Source organism: Aulonocara stuartgranti (genome assembly GCF_965226115.1).
Source record: "Aulonocara stuartgranti genome assembly, chromosome: 5".
Taxonomy (NCBI): Eukaryota; Metazoa; Chordata; class Actinopteri; order Cichliformes; family Cichlidae; genus Aulonocara; species Aulonocara stuartgranti.
Window position 1 is genome coordinate 22308731 of NC_138943.1, and position 19250 is coordinate 22327980.

The 19250-nt window shown below is 38.6% G+C and overlaps 1 protein-coding gene and 1 long non-coding RNA gene across 3 annotated transcripts; one reads left to right on the forward strand and one right to left on the reverse strand.

Moving 5' to 3' along the window:
- The first annotated feature begins 339 nt into the window (after positions 1–339).
- c1galt1lb (core 1 synthase, glycoprotein-N-acetylgalactosamine 3-beta-galactosyltransferase 1, like b) lies at positions 340–5643 on the forward strand. 2 transcript variants are annotated; one of them, XM_082534194.1, is made up of 4 exons: positions 340–874; positions 998–1268; positions 3520–4184; positions 5048–5643. In XM_082534194.1, exons 2-4 carry the CDS (start codon positions 1043–1045, stop codon positions 5345–5347), a joined length of 1191 nt encoding a protein of 396 aa, XP_082390320.1. In that variant the 5' UTR covers positions 340–874; positions 998–1042; the 3' UTR covers positions 5348–5643. The 2 variants fall into 2 exon arrangements, with proteins under 2 accessions (XP_082390320.1, XP_082390319.1); XM_082534193.1 differs by having other exon boundaries at positions 340–1268.
- A 561-nt stretch (positions 5644–6204) lies between these two features.
- On the reverse strand, positions 6205–13934 carry LOC309707085. The gene is made up of 6 exons (XR_014276910.1): positions 13637–13934; positions 10666–10786; positions 8846–8939; positions 8657–8701; positions 8147–8217; positions 6205–8039 (listed from the first exon to the last, which is right to left on the reverse strand). It is a non-coding gene; the product is annotated as an uncharacterized lncRNA (long non-coding RNA).
- Positions 13935–19250: the final 5316 nt, after the last annotated feature.

Here is a 19250-nt window from a genome sequence, read left to right on the forward strand (position 1 = left end):
TCAATTTAGTTAGAAAAGGAAGAAACATAGAAGTGAACAGACAAAGAAGAGGTGATGGGGTCAACACATGATCCAGTCGTGTGTTGACACAGGCGGTACAAATGTCAGTCCTTTTTTTTGTATTTTCTCTTTGTCACTGCAACCAGACTTTGCTTCCTTTGTTTATATAACTGTATTTATGCTCAACTTTCACAGTCAAACATATTCCACAACTCACATCTTTTTCTGAGAAAACAAAAGTCATATTATTACGTATTATTTTATAAAGAAAACACACCACTCTCCATATTAACTTATGTGAAAACATGTCAGCGCTTTTCTTCTGAATAAATTGACCGGAAGTTACTTTTTTTTAGACGGAAGGAAGCGGCAGACAAGTTAGATGTAGTTCTTGGCGTGTTTCGTATAATATTAGTAATACTATTGTAATCTGCGTGACAGTTTCACTAAACTCTCTGACTTTATTCCTGTCAGGATTTTTTTCAGCCCGTTGGTGGGCTTAGTAGTTTCCTCTTGCTCCGTGTAACCGCGACGTGATGGAAAGTTAACGTTAGCACTCGGAAAAATAACGGACTAGCTAGTTAGCTATCACCAGCTGTCCTAACACACATGACTGGAGAAACCGATTAACTGGTTATGACTGTGACTGTACTTAGTTCTATTTTTCTTCCGGGGAAATTTTGTTTTCTCGGTTAACATACATATTCTTTTAGCAGGTTTTTACCCCACCCCCACCATCATACGTGTTAACTTAGCAAGTGTGGCTAGCTGGGCTACCTGAAGAAAAACGCCGCTTTATGCGCAGAAGTGTTTGAACACCTATGGACTAGCTGTGTGCTGTCATAAAGCTGATATGGTTGATAGGCTAAAGCTGGTGAGCAAACCACACCTTTAACAGGGAGTGACAAACACTTGTAATCACGCTCATAGTCAACACGTCTACAGCTCGAGACTGTAGTGAAACTTAGGTCCATGCTTCCTTTGCTCTCGTACGCAGCTGCTGCCAAGTTAAGTCTCTGCCCGTGAGGATATCCGGTCCACCATGAAGACCCTCGGACCCAGAATCTCATTTTATGCGGGCTTTGTGGTGGGAACTTTTACGCTGTACGTGTTTCTGCGGCAGCTTTGGTTTGAGAAGACTCTGCCAATGCATCAAGTCACCACCTTGGCTAGAATTCAGGACTACCAGCAACAGCTCGAGGAGGAAAAGAAAATGTGGAAGAAAGAGGGGTCTGCACTTTTCAACCTCGAGCACCCTCATCACATAGGTATCACAGCATGTGCCTCTTTAATGCCTTAATTAAACACCAATCTGTGTGTTTCAGACTTTGAATCTTCTGATAAATTAATAATTTACGGTATTCAGCTTTGGACTTTGGTCAGCTACACTTACAGCATAAATGAAAACTTCCTTTTTAAATTTCACTTCTTCATTGTAGTCCCTTTTATACCATAGTAGTCTCACTTTCTGCTAGGCAAGTTTGTACATTATATGTATAGGTAGTGAAGCATAGAAAGCCATGGACTGCTTCAGTAGCTACAAATATAGGTAAAAACCTTTCAATGTTTTAAATGTTTTGTCTTAAACCAGAACAATATTTTATCTTCAGGCCAAGTGAGGACGTGATTCTATTTATCTTCAGACTTTTAGGACATATGTTCTCAACAAAGAAAAGGGTTGAGTCCGGTTTATAAAACTTTATCTCTTGCACGTGACCACGAGCTACATAGTTATATCCTTGAAGATTGTACATATTCACTTACTTAGAGCACAGGTTCGGAGTCACCTTGTTGCCTTATTTAACTGAAATGTCTGCAGTAATCCATTTTTTATTTTTCAATATTTTTTATTTTGATTAACAAAAATGTGCTCTGTGTTTGACGATTAACAGAGCCAAGTTACATTTGTTTTAGATTGCAGCTGTTTTCGTTTATTGCAGCCATAACTCTCTCAAGTCTTGTTTATAACTGCTAAGTAGCCTTTCCTGTTATACCTGAGTACTTTCTGTATGATAGGAATCTATGTAAAACCCATGATGCAATAATGTAGTCAAAAGTGGGCTTTACGGGCAGCTGTGTGTTTACATTTCCAGGGACGTGCACGTCAGGACACAATCTAGGATTTCAAAGAGGTTTGTGGTTACAGTGTGCTTATGGCGTAGATTTAGCAAAGAAGTATAAATCCCTTATAACCAATCAAGATTTGAACATTACCAAGTGAGAACTGTGGACAAGAACAAACAAGAAATCAATAGTCATATAATCATGAGGATAAAGTGGAGATGATTGACTACACCCTCAGGAAGCTCAGCAGTCGCCAGGTCTTGACTGGAATCCACAAGGAAGAAGAAAGATGTGAAAGCTCAGGAACACAAAGCACAGGGAAACGAGTGTATTAGCATACATTGAAGGGAAGAGTCCAACTGTGTTAGTGAGAATTGGAAGCTGATTTCTGTAATCCAGGACAGGGGAACAAAAACCTCTCATGTCTCTGTAATTTGTTTAAGTCAGCAGATTTCTAGCAGACCGCTGATAAGTAGAACCATTTTAGTAACAGTTTCACTTAAGCTGTGAATAAAGGTGCATATCACTGTACTGAGTCATGAGTATTAGTTACTAGAGCTTTTTGTTCTCCCTGCAAAGACAAAAGTGAATACACACAGAATCACTCATAAGAGTGAAATGAAATATTCAAAGCATCCATGACACCTATTAAAGAAGATCACAGATAAAACTGGAAAGAAAGTTAAATAAATTTTTTGAATCTTTCAGACGAGAGGGTTTGATCACCTTACACTGCTTATCAGACCAATCAATTGTATAACACTTTTATAAAATAATATAGGTGCATAAATGCTGAAATGGATTCTTTTACCCGTTGGTAGGTGGTTGCCAAGCATTTCATAATATTCATGAATTTAATCGGGTTAATATGTGCAGTACCTGTGTACTATGCCAATTTTGGTTGCTCAAGTCCTGATTATGTTGGAGGATCTCACAGGCAGACAGATTTTGTATGCTATAGTAAAATGTTGCAGGGGTCCGTACACTTCATGGGGTGTTGTAGTGCATGAAAGCATGTTATTACCTGATTGATCCCCACTTTTCCAGTAATCTGGTATCTTATGTATGTGCAAATATACCTTTAGTACTCAGATTTGATGTGAAATTAAGGTGAAGTAATTCATTACTGGTAACTTGCCCAAACTGTTTATCTAAATAGCTGTCGCACTGCACTGATCTGCACTGCTTTTTTGTGACAGAATTATTACCAACCATAACTAGTCTCAGTATTTCCAAGTTGCCATCAGCAAATTAAATGTGAAATCTTGTCTTTTTTTCTGCATTGATTATTTGCGAACCTGGAAGCACAGTCAACAACAATAACATGTGAGCAAAACATCTTTCCATTAGTTTACCCTCCAGGACCATCAGTAGTTGTAGGAGGTTCCTGAAACAGTTGGACTTATCTTTGTTTCAGTCAGTGAAATGATAATAACGTCTCTGTGTCCTTACCAGGTGAGGATAGCCGCATGGCTGATGAATTGTACAAAAAGGTGCGTATTCTTTGCTGGGTGATGACTGGACCCAAAAACCTGGAGACGAAGACTCGACATGCGAAGTACACTTGGAGTCGCCATTGCAATATTGTTGTCTTCATGAGCTCTGTGGATGACCCCGACTTTCCCACAGTGGGATTAGGTACAAAGGAGGGTCGGGATCAGCTGTACTGGAAAACAATTCGGGCCTACCATTATGCTTATGAGCATTATGCAGATGAGGCAGATTGGTTCCTCAAGGCAGATGACGACACCTACGTCATAGTGGACAACCTGCGCTGGATTCTTGCAAACCACACTCCTGAGGAACCTATTTACTTCGGCAGACGATTCAAGCCCTACACTAAGCAGGGCTACATGAGTGGTGGTGCAGGCTACGTACTGAGCAAAGAGGCTTTGCGAAGATTTGTTGAAGGTTTTAAAAGCAAACAGTGTACTCATACTACCTCCGTAGAGGACCTGGCAATGGGGCAGTGCATGGAGAAAGTTGGGGTGCTGGCTGGAGACTCCAGAGACTCTTTTCATAGGGAGACATTTCACCCCTTTGTCCTTGAGCAGCACCTCACTGCCAAATTTCCAAAGAGCTTCTGGTATTGGAGCTACTGCTACTACCCCATCTCAGAGGCAAGTGTGGCAAACACCGTTGACATTGTGTTTACTCTTGACATCACTATTAAAGAGGTTTAAAGAAAGCTGAACACTATTAATATTTTAACTGAATTCTCACCTGCAAAATAAAATCCAATATTTGGATGCATTTCCACTTCACTCCATACTAGAACAATGTTTAAAGTGGACCTGTTATGCTTGTTGTTTTTTCTTTCTGGCATGCGTGCAAAGTGGTGGAAGCTAATATGGATTCTTTAATATTGAGGTTAGCATTATATGCTTAATCTCTATTAGCCAAACGCTGAAGCTTTGGACTGCACTCTCTTGCTTGTGAGGTGCAGCCAGTCTCAATAAAGTGAGCTTACTGGAAGAGCAGCTAATATAAGAGAGTGGTTGAACTAATTCAAAATTTTGTATCTTGCAAAGCTACTCTAGTAGAGTCCAAGAATAAAATCCGCAATAGATCCAGTTTTAACATTATATGTTTAACCAGACTAGCATTCTTTAATCAGTCATTAACTAGCACAGCTACACCTGGTTAAATCATAATCTGCATGAGCATCTTGAACATGATGCGTGTTACCAACATTGTCACTGTCAATTAGCATTTATACACATGGTGTTTAGACCCACAAAATGGTGATATCGCAACAAGACTGTGGGCTGGGTACTGCAGTTTTGTTACAGCCCTACTGTTTAACCAAACTGATGGAGTCTTGCATTCATTTCTGGATTTATCAAGCATGAATAAATAGTCTGACGCAAGACCATTAGTCTTCTTTTGTACTCCACCCATTCACATTGACATTTTCTTTTGTTTACAAAACAAACATTCCTCCATGTGTATTAATAACCATATCTTGTTTTTTTTTTTTCAGGGTCCTAACTGCTGCTCGGACATGTCAATATCTTTCCATTACGTGGATGCTGTAGGGATGTATTTAATGGAATATTACACTTATCACCTGCGTGCCTTTGGCTACAGATATCGCTATCAGCCTCCCACCCCACCTGGCTACAGTATAAATAAGTTTGAATCGTGGGATGCTGGGAAAAAAGACAAAAAGCTGGAACAAAAACTAGTCCATCCAGACCTATCCAGAACTGACAAGAGACAGAATGAAGATCCCCCTCCTGTAGATGGTAAAGATGGTCCTGCTGCTGCAGAGGGTAAATAACAGTAGGACTTTGTAGCAGTGTTGAGGGTACTGATCATTAGGATATGCGGTGGATTTGGGGTGTTGAGTGTTTGGGTATCCATTCTGATAATCAAAGTGAAGTATAAAAACTTTGTCCACTTAGACTGCTAGTGAACTTTGACAGCAAGACTGGGTGTTCCCCATGCTAAAAGGTGACCTGTGGCTCTGTATGTCAGTTTTGTCAGGTGTTTTCACAGATTGTTCCATAACAGGACTCACCTTTCTGTTGTTCTGAAAACAAAGTAAACCAGTATTTCCAGTGCATTTTTAAAAAAGTGACTTTTCTGTTCTTTCATTTCTTACCACAAAGTCCCAGTAAAACTTGTTCTAACACTCTTTAAGGCTTGCTGGAGTTGTTAGGCTTCAGTTCACACTTATAGCTATGTGCCTGAAACCTGGTTTATGTCAGATCATATTGTTGTTTACGAGAGTTTGATGCCTCCCAAACACTAGCGTTTAGGATTGTGCTTAAAAGCCTTTTCACATAAAATACAAGGGTAGCATCTCTTTACTTTTTATTTTTGGTTATTTTGTGTTTTGACAAGTTCCTTCTTTGAAGACATGTTTTAAACCAAGACGTTGCATAAGTCTAAAAGGTTTACTTAAGTGAAGTAGTTACAGTTAACTAATAATATTTATGTACCCATTAGTCTGCATCTCTTGGTAAACCAGACATCAGAATTGGTGAAAAACTGCTGTTTTCCTAAAAAGTAAATAGGCTAATCAAAGTGGATCTCCTATTTTTCAAAGTAACAGTGGAAAAAAAAAAAGGTTTTAAAAAAGTGATGAATAGGTCAATCTTTTATTCTCTATCAAATGAAATATTTTGTCCCATGGATGGTTATGTATATGTATATATATATATATATATATATATATATATATATATATATATATATATATATACACACACCCTCAAAATCTGGCAAAATAAATTTTTTTATCACACATTCAGCCTTAATTAAACAGTAACAGCTATTAAAAATGATCTCAGTTGCCAGATTATTAGGTAGACAAGAGCTGAAACAGAATCCATCCTGAAGTTTTCTCTGTTTAATTAACACATCCAGCTGTGCAATGTTCAAACTACACATAAAACATGTCTGAAATTAGTGTAGAAAGAAGAATTTATTACATGTGTTCCTAGGTGTACCTAATAAACTGGCAACTGATTGTATTAATATTTGATATAACCGATATCATACGTTACTAAATGTATTTTAGGAAAATATTTTGATTGCATACTCCTCAATAGTGAGGTGACTGTTATGCTTTAAAAGGAATCTAAATTTCTACAATGCAGCCAAAGATTTCACACAAGACCACAGTGAAGGCTGATGAGCCTTTTCAGCTGTTATATGTGATCGGGCTAATTGTGTGGCGCTTGTGGGTCTTTTTCTTTCTTTCTTTCTTTTGTTAAAGAGGACTTTGTTTAGTCAGCAAAGACTTTCTGGGAAGTCAGTTGGATGAAGAACAAGTTAGTCAAACTTCTTTTGTCTTCTCTGGAATGAAAAATGATCTTAATCAACCGACCCACAGCACATTGTTACCTTTCTGTGTAACGTGCTGCACACAGTTTCCTGCATCTTCCTACAGTGGAGTCATTAGCTTGTGCCTTGTAAATTGAGATTGTATGAGCCAGCCATTAGCTGCACACTTGACTTAGCACTGTGACATGAGCGTGAAGAGAGTGTTGATTCAGATGGCTGTTTTATTTTACTGAATCCATCTGTTGTAATGTGTTTGAGCTTCATTCAAGTCAGTGAATGTCTTTTTTGGTTTTTTTAAGTTTGACAAAGGTGGTGTTATTTTGAAAGTCTTTGCCAGTCAGGCCTCATTTGAAGTTGGCACACTTTGCACATGTAAAAAATAAAATTAATAACAGCTCTTTTGCTAGTTTCTAACCAGACATTAAACCTGTGGTAGATGCAGTAATCACCAAAGGTGAGCTTAAATGCTGAAAGAAGAAGGAATTTGGCACATATCTGCAGAGTGACTAAAGGTTTTCATGGAACGGTGGCCTTTTTTTCTTTTTCTGACCACATTTTCTTCAAGGTTAAAAATGTATGAGGTTGATATTTTCAAATATAACTTTGTGTTTACACTTGGTTTCTGTAGTATGTGCACGAACACATGCATGTTCACCAGAGCATGTTTTTTTCTTCTCATCTTTCTTTTGGCTGCTCACGTTCACATTTGATATCAGCCGCATCATTTCTAATGGTCCTTGACAATCTTCTCATTTCAGAGTTTTCTTAAAGGGAATGGTGTACAGTGCTATATTTATATTTGGAACGTATTTATATTGGAATAGAAATCTTAATTGAGTTGATACACTTCAGTGTGGATATGAGTTCATTTTAATGTGTGAGCACACATGATATAATCAGTGTGCAGGATTGTTTTTAGTGAAATGGTAATTTAATCACTATAAATAAAAGCATATTTTATATCTTGATTTTGTTTACATGTATTTGCACAGAGCATTTTTCTCATCACAGCAGAGGAACATTAATGCAGGGTTACTATGACTGAATAATATTTGATGGGCGGATGGTCATTGTCCACAGTAGCCCTGAGGGTTTACAGCGCGATGGAAAAGCCGAAGTTTCACCATGAGGGTTCATGATACAAGTATGTGTCATGTGTCCATTAAACAAAGCGTTCCATCCTGAGGGGGGAAAAAAAAATCCAAAATGGAGTCAAAACATTTCCACAAAAGCGATACATAACTTTCTTTCTTGTATTTCTTTTTTCTCAAGTGAGCGGGTTTCTTACCTATGCCTTCCATCATCAGTGAAACCGCCTCCTCTTTTCTGCATACCTGTTTTCACGCAGACTAGTCATACCTGTTGCAAAGAAAAGTAAAGTGCCTTCAAGCTATCTACACTGACCAAGAAACACTGCTCACTGCTTCCTGGAACTAGATTTGTCACTTGCCATGGAATACCAGACTTGACAGATCCACACCTTTTCACAATCTCAGCCTGAGCTCTTGTGATAGGCGTGGAAAAAAAAAAAAAAAAAAAATCAGGAGAGGCTGTAGAGAGTGTAATGCTGCCTCTTGATTGAGAGCGAGCAGTTGCTCCCAGCTCATCCATCAACAAGTGTGGTTTACTGTTTTAACACCTATGCCTAACCATGTTGTTTTTGGAGTCTAAACCTAACTAACAAGTGCTTCCGAAGTTGCTTAAAAGTGACCTGAGATTTAAGAAAATGCATCTAATTCATTTATCAGCGCATCTTCCTTCTAGTGAGAACTGTTCTACTGATTCCAAAGGCACTCACTTGTTCTCCACCCCAACAGATCAGCAAGGCTGTGATCAGTGTCCCCTGCAAAAGAAAAATATTGCATTCAGTAAAGCACAATGATGAAAACTTGTTTAACACCAAATTCAGCTGCTTTTTATGTTAAAACAACTACAGGTTAAATGAGTTTCATTCTTAGGAAAAGTGGAGCAAAAATTCTTGGCATACTGTTTGTCAGAGCAGCATTTCTCCGTCCCATCAGACCCAGAAAGCTGTCATAACCGATGTCATCAAATCTCTTCAAATCACGGTCCGATCCAGCCTTGGGGGACAGGGAAAAAGAGTTACAGTGGGGCAAAAAAGTATTTAGTCAGCCACCGATTGTGCAAGTTCCCCCACCTAAAATGACGACAGAGGTCAGTAATTTGCACCAGAGGTACACTTCAACTGTGAGAGACAGAATGTGAAAAAAAAAAATCCATGAATCCACATGGTAGGATTTGTAAAGAATTTATTCGTAAATCAGGGTGGAAAATAAGTATTTGGTCAATAACAAAAATACAACTCAATACTTTGTAACATAACCTTTGTTGGCAATAACAGAGGTCAAACGTTTACTATAGGTCTTTACCAGGTTTGCACACACAGTAGCTGGTATTTTGGCCCATTCCTCCATGCAGATCTTCTCGAGAGCAGTGATGTTTTGGGGCTGTCGCCGAGCAACACGGACTTTCAACTCCCGCCACAGATTTTCTATGGGGTTGAGGTCTGGAGACTGGCTAGGCCACTCCAGGACTTTCAAATGCTTCTTACGGAGCCACTCCTTTGTTGCCCGGGCGGTGTGTTTTGGATCATTGTCATGTTGGAAGACCCAGCCTCGTTTCATCTTCAAAGTTCTCACTGATGGAAGGAGGTTTTGGCTCAAAACCTCACGATACATGGCCCCATTCATTCTGTCCTTAACACGGATCAGTCGTCCTGTCCCCTTGGCAGAAAAACAGCCCCATAGCATGATGTTTCCACCCCCATGCTTCACAGTAGGTATGGTGTTCTTGGGATGCAACTCAGTATTCTTCTTCCTCCAAACACGACGAGTTGAGTTTATACCAAAAAGTTCTACTTTGGTTTCATCTGACCACATGACATTCTCCCAATCCTCTGCTGTATCATCCATGTGCTCTCTGGCAAACTTCAGACGGGCCTGGACATGCACTGGCTTCAGCAGCGGAATTTGATTCCCTGCCGTTGTAGTGTGTTACTGATGGTGACCTTTGTTACTTTGGTCCCAGCTCTCTGCAGGTCATTCACCAGGTCCCCCCGTGTGGTTCTGGGATCTTTGCTCACCGTTCTCATGATCATTTTGACCCCACGGGATGAGATCTTGCGTGGAGCCCCAGATCGAGGGAGATTATCAGTGGTCTTGTATGTCTTCCATTTTCTGATGATTGCTCCCACAGTTGGTTTTTCACACCAAGCTGCTTGCCTATTGTAGATTCACTCTTCCCAGTCTGGTGCAGGTCTACAATACTTTTCCTGGTGTCCTTCGAAAGCTCTTTGGTCTTGGCCATGGCGGAGTTTGGAGTCTGACTGTTTGAGGCTGTGGACAGGTGTCTTTTATACAGATGATGAGTTCAAACAGGTGCCATTCATACAGGTAACGAGTGGGGGACAGAAAAGCTTCTTACAGAAGACGTTACAGGTCTGTGAGAGCCAGAGATTTTCCTTGTTTGAGGTGACCAAATACTTATTTTCCACCCTAATTTATGAATAAATTCTTTACAAATCCTACCATGTGAATTCATGGATTTTTTTTTTTTCACATTCTGTCTCTCACAGTTGAAGTGTACCTCTGGTGCAAATTACTGACCTCTGTCATCATTTTAGGTGGGGAACTTGCACAATCGGTGGCTGACTAAATACTTTTTTGCCCCACTGTAGCCTTTTGCTCAGTGTTGTTATTTTTTCAACTTCTTATTTAATACGTTTGCTGAAGTGGCTGCGAAGTTCTGCGTGGAAATGTGAGTGCATCTCATTTGACTTAGTCATACCTCTGTCAGTGGATTGTAGGCCTTTTCTTCACAACAGCACCTCACAGTCAGTAAAATGAAGATACTCAATGCAACCAGTGAAAAATGTGTTTCCTCCATCACTTCACTGAACTGTGAATCACTGGATTAAAGGTAAAAAGAAAAACAAAAGACATAAGTAACAGTGAATTTACACATTAGGGAATCAGATGGGAGGCGTCTCCATGTATCTGTGGTTAAGGTGTTCTTTGTTCTCTGTTGAACTGTCCTCCACAACACTTAGCGATCTGTTGTGTAACTTCAGTTTACAACGATGCAGCAAAGCTGTTTGAGTATAGTTAAATACTGCTTCTTTAAGGCACCAGTTTATCTTAGTGGTACTCATCTGCCTTGTGCAGAACTGTGGCATTCATTTTCATATAGTTGTATGAATGATGCATATCAAATTATTGTTGACCCCAGAGTGTCTTAAAATATGAGTTTTTGAGTATTTGGTTTAAAGCACATCTATTTTTGCATTTGGCTCAAATATAAACATTTAATATGTAGCAGCCTAAGCCTATTGCTACATAACTTAGGATGGATTTAGGGTCACCTGATACAGCCCTAACTATAAGATTTATCCAAAAGGAAAGTTTTAAGCCTAATCTTAAAAGCAGAGAGGGTGTCTGTATCCTGAATACAAATTGGAAGCTGGTTCCACTGAAGAGAGGCCTAAAAATGGAAGGCTCTGCCTCCAATTCTACTTCAGAACACTCTAGGAACCACAAGTAAGCCAGCAGTCTGAGAGTGAAGAGCTTGATTCAAAGTGACATGGTACTGTGAGGTCTTAATGAGGCCTGATTATTCAAGACGTTACATATAAGGAGAAGGATTAAACATTCAATTCAGGATTTCACTGGGAATCAAGCATATATTTATTAGTTTCAGATGTAGCCATTCTTGTATTTTGCTTGTTTACATTATTGTATTTTGCACAACTCTGTTGCTTGTGAAGCTCGCACACAAGAATTTCACTCACATGTACTGTACCAATGTACCTGCACATGTGATGTGACAATAAAAGTGATTTGATTTGATTTGATTTGAGAAGCTAGTATAGGAGAAATATGCTCTTCCTTTCTAGTCCCTATCAGTACTCTTGCTGCAGCATTTTGGATCCACTGAAGGCTTTTCAGGGAGTTTTTAGACATCCTGATAATGATGAATTACAGTAGTCCAGTCTCGAAGTAACAAATGCAGGAACTAGTTTTTTTCAGTATCACTCTGGGACAGGATGTTGCCATCCAGAATAAGCATCTGGCTGGATGTCAGATTTTTATGGCTGAGTGCAATAACCTCAGTTTGATTTGAATATAGAAGCAGGAAATCAGATATCATCCAGGTCTTTATGTCTTTAAAGACACTCATGCAGTTTAACTAACTGGTGTGTGTCATCTTGGTTCATGGATAGATAAAACGTGGTTTTAGATGCATAGCAAATATCTGCCCACTGATTAGCCTTAAATATTATGTCAGAGTCTCTAAAGGCCTAATACTGGTTTGGTAAAGCTTCAATTTGCCTCTGTGGCATCACCATCATTATATAAAGTCCATTAACTTTCGTGTGAATTATGTAATCTATTAATCTATTCTGCTGTCCATGACCACAGCCATTTCTTCATAAAATAATTCACTTGTTCCCTTTTATTGTGCTTCAAATGACTTTGTAGATCTCGTGCTGTTAACAGCAAGACATTCTTCCAGAATTTCATGAGCATTCCTCTTGAATTTTGTATGTTACAGCTGAAACCCAAGCTTACAGTGAACTTTCTCTAGTGTGTTCATAACAGAATACAGAGTAAACACTACTGTTTCAGTGCTTCCTCTAACACCTTTTGAACTAATAACCACGTCAGCTGGATATGGACAATACACAACATTGTCTATTGTCTGCCTAGGCTCAGGGCAGACCAATGACTGGCTGGAGAGATCATATTTCTCAGATGGCTTAAGACTCTCTGCTCGAACTGCTGCCCACGCAACACAAACCCAGATAAGTGATAGGAGGATGGCATTGTCTATTGTCAATCTCTGTCAAATAAACGTCAAATACTTGTCTATTAGCCAACATGAGCAGTTCCTATTTTATTGTTTACATTTTTTTCTCTCTTTTCAGAAGTCTAAGGAGGAGCTTAACCTTTGAAACATTATGCTGTTCATAAAAACTTGAAAGGTGCTTATTGACTGAGCAAACACCATGTAGATGAAGTATTGTGTCACACCTCTTAATCTTTGAATTCAGTTGTATTCAAAGACGAAAGTCAAATACGTAGCCACGCAGTCCACCTTTACAAATATTTATGATGGAATGGGTGAGTGCCACTGTTAGCACTCACTCCCGCAGTCCAGCGACATGGAATTACTGGTAATTCTATATGCCTGTAGGTATGAGTGCAAATAGTTGTCTGGCTCTTTGTGTTAGCTCTTTGTGATAGTCTGCAGCCTATCCCAGCTGCAACCAAGTTGCGATGACGAGTCGCTGAGTCCTGAGGTGGAAAAAGGTGAGCTGAAAGGCTACAAACTTCTTCTGGCATCAACACAAAAACTGTGCTAGGAGCTTCATGGCATGGATTTCAATGTCTGAGCAGCTCCTGCAGCTGTGATGTGTAGGTATGCCATATTTTGTGCATATAGTATGACAATTATTTTTATTTGCTATCACTCCATTGCTTTTTACCTATACTTATATTTATCTATTCTCACCTCATCCCATCTCAACTGGCTGCTAGAAATATGAATAATTAAGGAATAATATAGCAAGTTTTAAATAATCAGATAACTATAGTGCATCAAGTGATACATTTTGACCTAATTGCTTATGATTTAAGTCAAAATGGAATAAAATAGCCATGGAGTATTGTGTTATCACATAATCCCACATTATAATTTAATTCATGCAGTCAGCCATGTAAAGACTCATGTAACGAACCAAAAGTGTAAAAAATCTTACCCTGAGCTGATCTTTATGTATAAACCAACAATCACTCCAGCTTTTCCCTTCGCATCAGAGCAGCGCCATGTCACGTTGAAGCCTGTCTTTTAAGACAGCAGGATTTCTCTTTCTCAAATTTTATATAGCTTGAGTTAATTTTTAATCTGATTAGCACTCCACCCACCACCCAAAACTCTGTCCCACCCTAGCACATGTATACACATAATTTGTTGTAACTGCCTCATTAGATGTTCCTCATTGAAAAAATGATATTTTTTTCCCATTAAGACATAAAAGAAACAGGCAAAAAATCTACACAAATCTAACAATAAAGCTAAATGTTTCATCCTCATGTGGATAAAACTTTGGCTTAAACATTAAAAGAAAAAAAAGAAAGTAATCTGGAGCTTATTTGTATGCTGAATTGTGTACAGACCTTTGTCCATTCCTTATTTAATGCAAGAGACATTAAAAGAAAATGTTTAATGTGGTATATAATAGCTTTGTGACATGGTGCATCATCCAGCTGGAAGCAGCCATCGGAAAATGAATCATACTTTTTAATCTATTCATTATGTGGAATAGGTTTTGCTCGATTATCTTGTTAGAATTACTCTTCTGTATCTCTCACATGAAATCTCTTTGTCACTGAAATGCATGCTCTTTAAGAAAACGAAACACAGTGTCAGATGGCTTACAGTAACATGTTTGAAGCTTTAGTTTACGTTTGTGGTCAGGGTGTGAACTAACGTTTTAGGGCGTTGTAGCTTGCAGATATTTGTTGCCTGTTACTCTTAGGATGACTTGTGTTACAGTGACAGACATTCACAAGAGCAAATTTAAAGATGCGTGTGTTTTTAATTATTTAGCATCGCTGCTCCCTTTAATGTAATGAGTGACATCACCACATTAAATGTGAACATATATGAGCATGTAGTGTTTGCCACAAGACATTATGAAACTTGTTCATTCCAAAGTAAGTGCCATAAAGTTTTAACTATTATCTCCTGTCAAACATGTCAGTCAGCCTTCCTGTTTGTCAAACACTACAGTTTATTTGCTCCACAGAGTTCCACAGAATTGGTTGCTCGTTGCTAGGAAAAACTATTTGCATTAGACATTTTCCCTTGGGCAGTTTTGTTTACCATATGCCACAAAACACAACGTATGTTGTCATTGCTATGAAAATGAAACCCAGCTTTAGCTATCCGTGCAGCCAGATGACACATGCAAAATTTAAGCTATTACTTATTAGACATAATGACTGGGATGACCACTAAATTCAGACAAAACTGAGGTTATTGTAAAAATCCTAGAAACATGGTGTCTAACCAGGTGGACTTGTTTTTGACCAGGATATCTTCTTCAGTGTGCACATTAGACAAATATACATATATATATTCTTGCATTTGTGCAGAATCTCTAAAATTAGAGTAAATAATCAAACCCCGTCTCATCCTAAAGACCTCATAGTAATCCAATAGAGCACTTCGCTCTCAGACTGCTGGCTTATTTGTGGTTCGTAAGGTATTTAAAAGTTGAATGGGAAGCAGAGCCATCAGCATTTAGTTCCTTCTGTGAAACCAGTTCTCTCTGTGAGTTTGTAATTGGGAGACAGACACCCTCTGCTTTTAAGATTGTTCTTACAATTTTTTTTTTTTTGATAAATCTTATAGTTAGGACTGGATAAGTTGACCCTCAATCCACTCTTAGTTACACTGCAACAGGCCTATGCTGCTGGTGACTTCCCATGATGCAATGGTTCTTCTTCAGTCACCTTTTTTTTACTCACTATGTGTTCTCTCTAGATTCACTCTCTAGATTTTAATTATTACTTATTATTAATCTCTGTCTTTCACCTGTCTCCCACCCCTCACCCCCAACTGGTCGCAGCAGATGGCCTCCCTGAGCCTGGTTCTGCTGGAGGCTTCTTCCTGTTAAAAGGAAGTTTTTTCTTCCCACTGTTGCTGAGCGCTTACTCATAAGGCGTTGTCTGATTGCTGGGGTTTTCTCTGCATTATTGTAAGTACATTGAGGCGATTGTTGTCGTGATTAGGTCAGATTATAAATTAAACTGAACTGAATTAAATTACAGTGCCAACAGCTCATCAGTGGCTTGATGAGACAGAAGAAACACCCCTACAGACTCATCACATGCAGAACAATTGGTTTCGTTTTCTTTTTGTTTTAATTTTAAATGGAAAATATTTTTAACACTTTTATTCAATTTGTCGGTGGTTAATTTGATAAATTGATAATGCTTTATTGATAGCTTTATTTATTTTCAAATGACTCTAGCAGTTAGCAGTAGGCATCACCCAGCTAACTCTGTCCATAGTTGCTGAAACCTGGTATTAGCATCTCTTAAACTTGATCTAGAATGTTAACGCTTTCATTTTGTACAGAACATGAAATGCATGGAGAACAATTCATCTTTCGCTGAAGGACTTTGTCATTCAGACACAAATAAAAGTTCTGAGCTTTTCTATTTCTTTCTTCTTCTTTTTTTAACCTCAGTTACTTTGAATTCAGTTTTGCCATAGGCAAAAATATTCTATTGCAACAATAAATCTAAATGTTTAAAGTCTTTCTAACTACACAAAAACAAATGCTCATTAGTATCACGGTATCATGGCTGCAGTCGTGCTCAGTCATACATTGCACAAACAAAGTGAAGCAGGCACTTAAAAAACCTGTGGTTCAAAACCTGTTGATGTAAATAAAGTGCTCCACTTATATGAAAAAGCTTCTGAGGATTTTTTATTGGACCCTAGGGTCTTAATCATATCCATATGTGTCATTTCCACTGAATTCCTTGCAGAAATTACTGTGTAAGCAATCAGTCCTCTAATTAGACATTTTATATAATTTATCAACCACATTAAATAGGACCGCTTTCCTGTGTCCGGGCAAGAGCGTCATATATTTGTGTTGTACACTCATCGGTCACTTCATTAAGAAATCTTGCTGCTATCTTGATTGAGCTCCTTTTTCTTTTAGAACTGCACTAATTCTTCATGGCACAGATTCAACAAAGTTTTTAAAACTTTGATTCATACTGACACGACAGCATCACACAGTTGCTCCATATTCATCATCTGCACATCCACGATGACACTCTCCCCTTCTACCACATCCCTAATCTGTTCTGTTGGGATGTAAATAGTCAGCAACTAATACTAATATTTAAAAAATAGGTGAAACATTCAGGTGGTTCATATTTCTTGCGTCAGATGTAAAAAAAAAAAACAAAAAACAGACAGCGTTCTTTTCAGAACATTTTGCTCGAATCATTAAGTCTGTGAAGGTTCTCAGTCATCCAGGTCATCGTAGTCAAAGGAGCTTGCAAGTAAAAGCGTCTGGACTTCTTTAAGTTGCTTGAAGACGTTTCACCTCTCATCCGGTCAAACCAGATTTAAACCCAGTGGGAGAGGTGAAAACATCTTCAAGCAACTTGAAGAAGCAGAAGTTTTATTTATATTGACATCTGCTCCCATGAAAAAGAAAATATTTCCAACATCGCCCCCTAGTGCCAAGAAATCCTCCTATCACACATTATGCCAGGCATTTCATTAGGTACACTTTGCTACTATTGAGTTGAACCCACTTTTACCCCCAGAACTGCCTTAATTCTCATGCCATTGAGTCAACATGGTGCTGGATACATTCCTCAGAGATTTTTGTCCATTTTTACATAGTTGCATGACAGCATCACACATGCTTCAAATTTGTTGGCTGCACATCCATGATGTGAATCTCCCGTTCACCCACATTTCAAAGGTTTTCTGTCAGATTGAGTTATGGTGGCTGTGGAGGCTGTTTGAATAGGGGGAACTCATTAACATCTTCAAGAAACCAGTGTGAGAGGATCTGAGCTTTGTGTGTTATCCTGCTGAAAGCAGCCATTGTAAGATGGGTAGTCAATACAGTGATCATAAAGGGATCCAAAGTGGTATGCTATGAAATATTTTCACACCATTAGCTGACATATATGGTGTCTTCTGCAGTTGTAGCGCATCTTCTTTAAAGATGTGATGTCCTGTGTGCACAGAGATGCTTTTCTACATATCTTGGTTATGATGAGTAATTGTTTGAGTTACTGCTGCCTTCCAATCAGCTTGAAGTGGCCTGCCCATTTTTCTCTGACCTCTGCTCATTTTCTAAACCCTAGAGATGGATGTGTAGTAAAATCTCAGCAAATGCACAGTTTCTGAAATACTCAGACCAGCTAGTGTGGCACCATCAACCCACTACATTCAAAGTCATGTTTCATCCTTATGCTGATGCTTAGCAGAGCTTCAGCAGGTCTTCTTGACCTAATAAAGTGGCCAGTGAGTGCATATATTTAAGAAACTATTGCTGGTTAACATAAATGGGCCAAAACAATCTGCTCATGTGATATGATTGATTATCGTCTAATTGGAAGCAGCTCTGAATTTTATGTGTCTGTGCAGAGCGTTATATTACTGAATTACCAGACATGCAAGAATGACAACAGGACTTGTGAACACATGAAATGACTGATTAACTTTTATTTATTTATGTTTTTTTTACATTTTTTTATGGTAGTTGGACAATTTGGTTCTGAATGATCTTATTTATTTGTAGGACACTCATTGACATAGATGGAAATTTAAAACTTTAACTCTAGAGTGTTATCGGAACCTACAAGGAACCTATTACTACTGGAAACTATAAGTGTGGGAGAACATAGGGATGAAAAACCTAGTTTTCCAAATTCTGGAAGAACACTGAACAAGTCTGACATGCTTCAGTCCACTACTGACTGGTTAAATGCAATAATATCACTCTCTGTCACATAACCTGAATTTGCTGAATAAGTGGGAGAAATCCATGTGGAACCTCCGAGTGAGTCCCGGGGAGGCCAGTTTTGATGTCTATTTAAGTTACCGAATACGGTTCCTCACCAAATATGGGTTATTCCTGTTATTTGAGAGTTCTGCAGGATTCTAACAGGGTAAAGCTATTTTTGTGTAAGGGTAAAATCGGTGTGTAAAGAACAAAAGAAAGAGAGTAGCCATAATGAGTGAGTGGTATAGGATCAGGAGAAGAAGTTAAGTTCTTTGGCTAAGAAGTTCTTTTGTGCTTAATGCCGGTCCAAGAGCAACAACAAACAGGATATGTGCTTATTTTTGAAAATGTTTCACGCCTCAAATCAGTCAAAAAAACAAACAAACAAACAAACAAAAAACAAGCAGGCATTGCAATTCATTAGATTGTAATTTTAAAAATGTAATAAAGGTAACGACTTAAATGCGTCATCACAATGACTCTGATAAAGTCACATTTCTAAAAGACACTGATGCTCCAGGTCAAAACTGCACTATTCTGGGTGCAAGATGGACTTTTACCAGCGTTATATTGTGTGTCAACAGAGCTTCAGGGCAAAAAAAAAAGAAGAAAAAGAAAAAGTATGTTTGTAAATGGAGCAGTGTGTAATGCATTAGGATGTAAAATAATGGCACAAGGAAAAGAAACGCACACACAGCACACAGAGTTTTATGTGGGCTTTTGTGATGGGTCTTTACCTTAAATACCCCCCCCCCCCCCTCCCCTTCACTTGGTTCTGTAAGAGATAAATTCGCTAATGGCACGAGGGGAGATTTCTTTC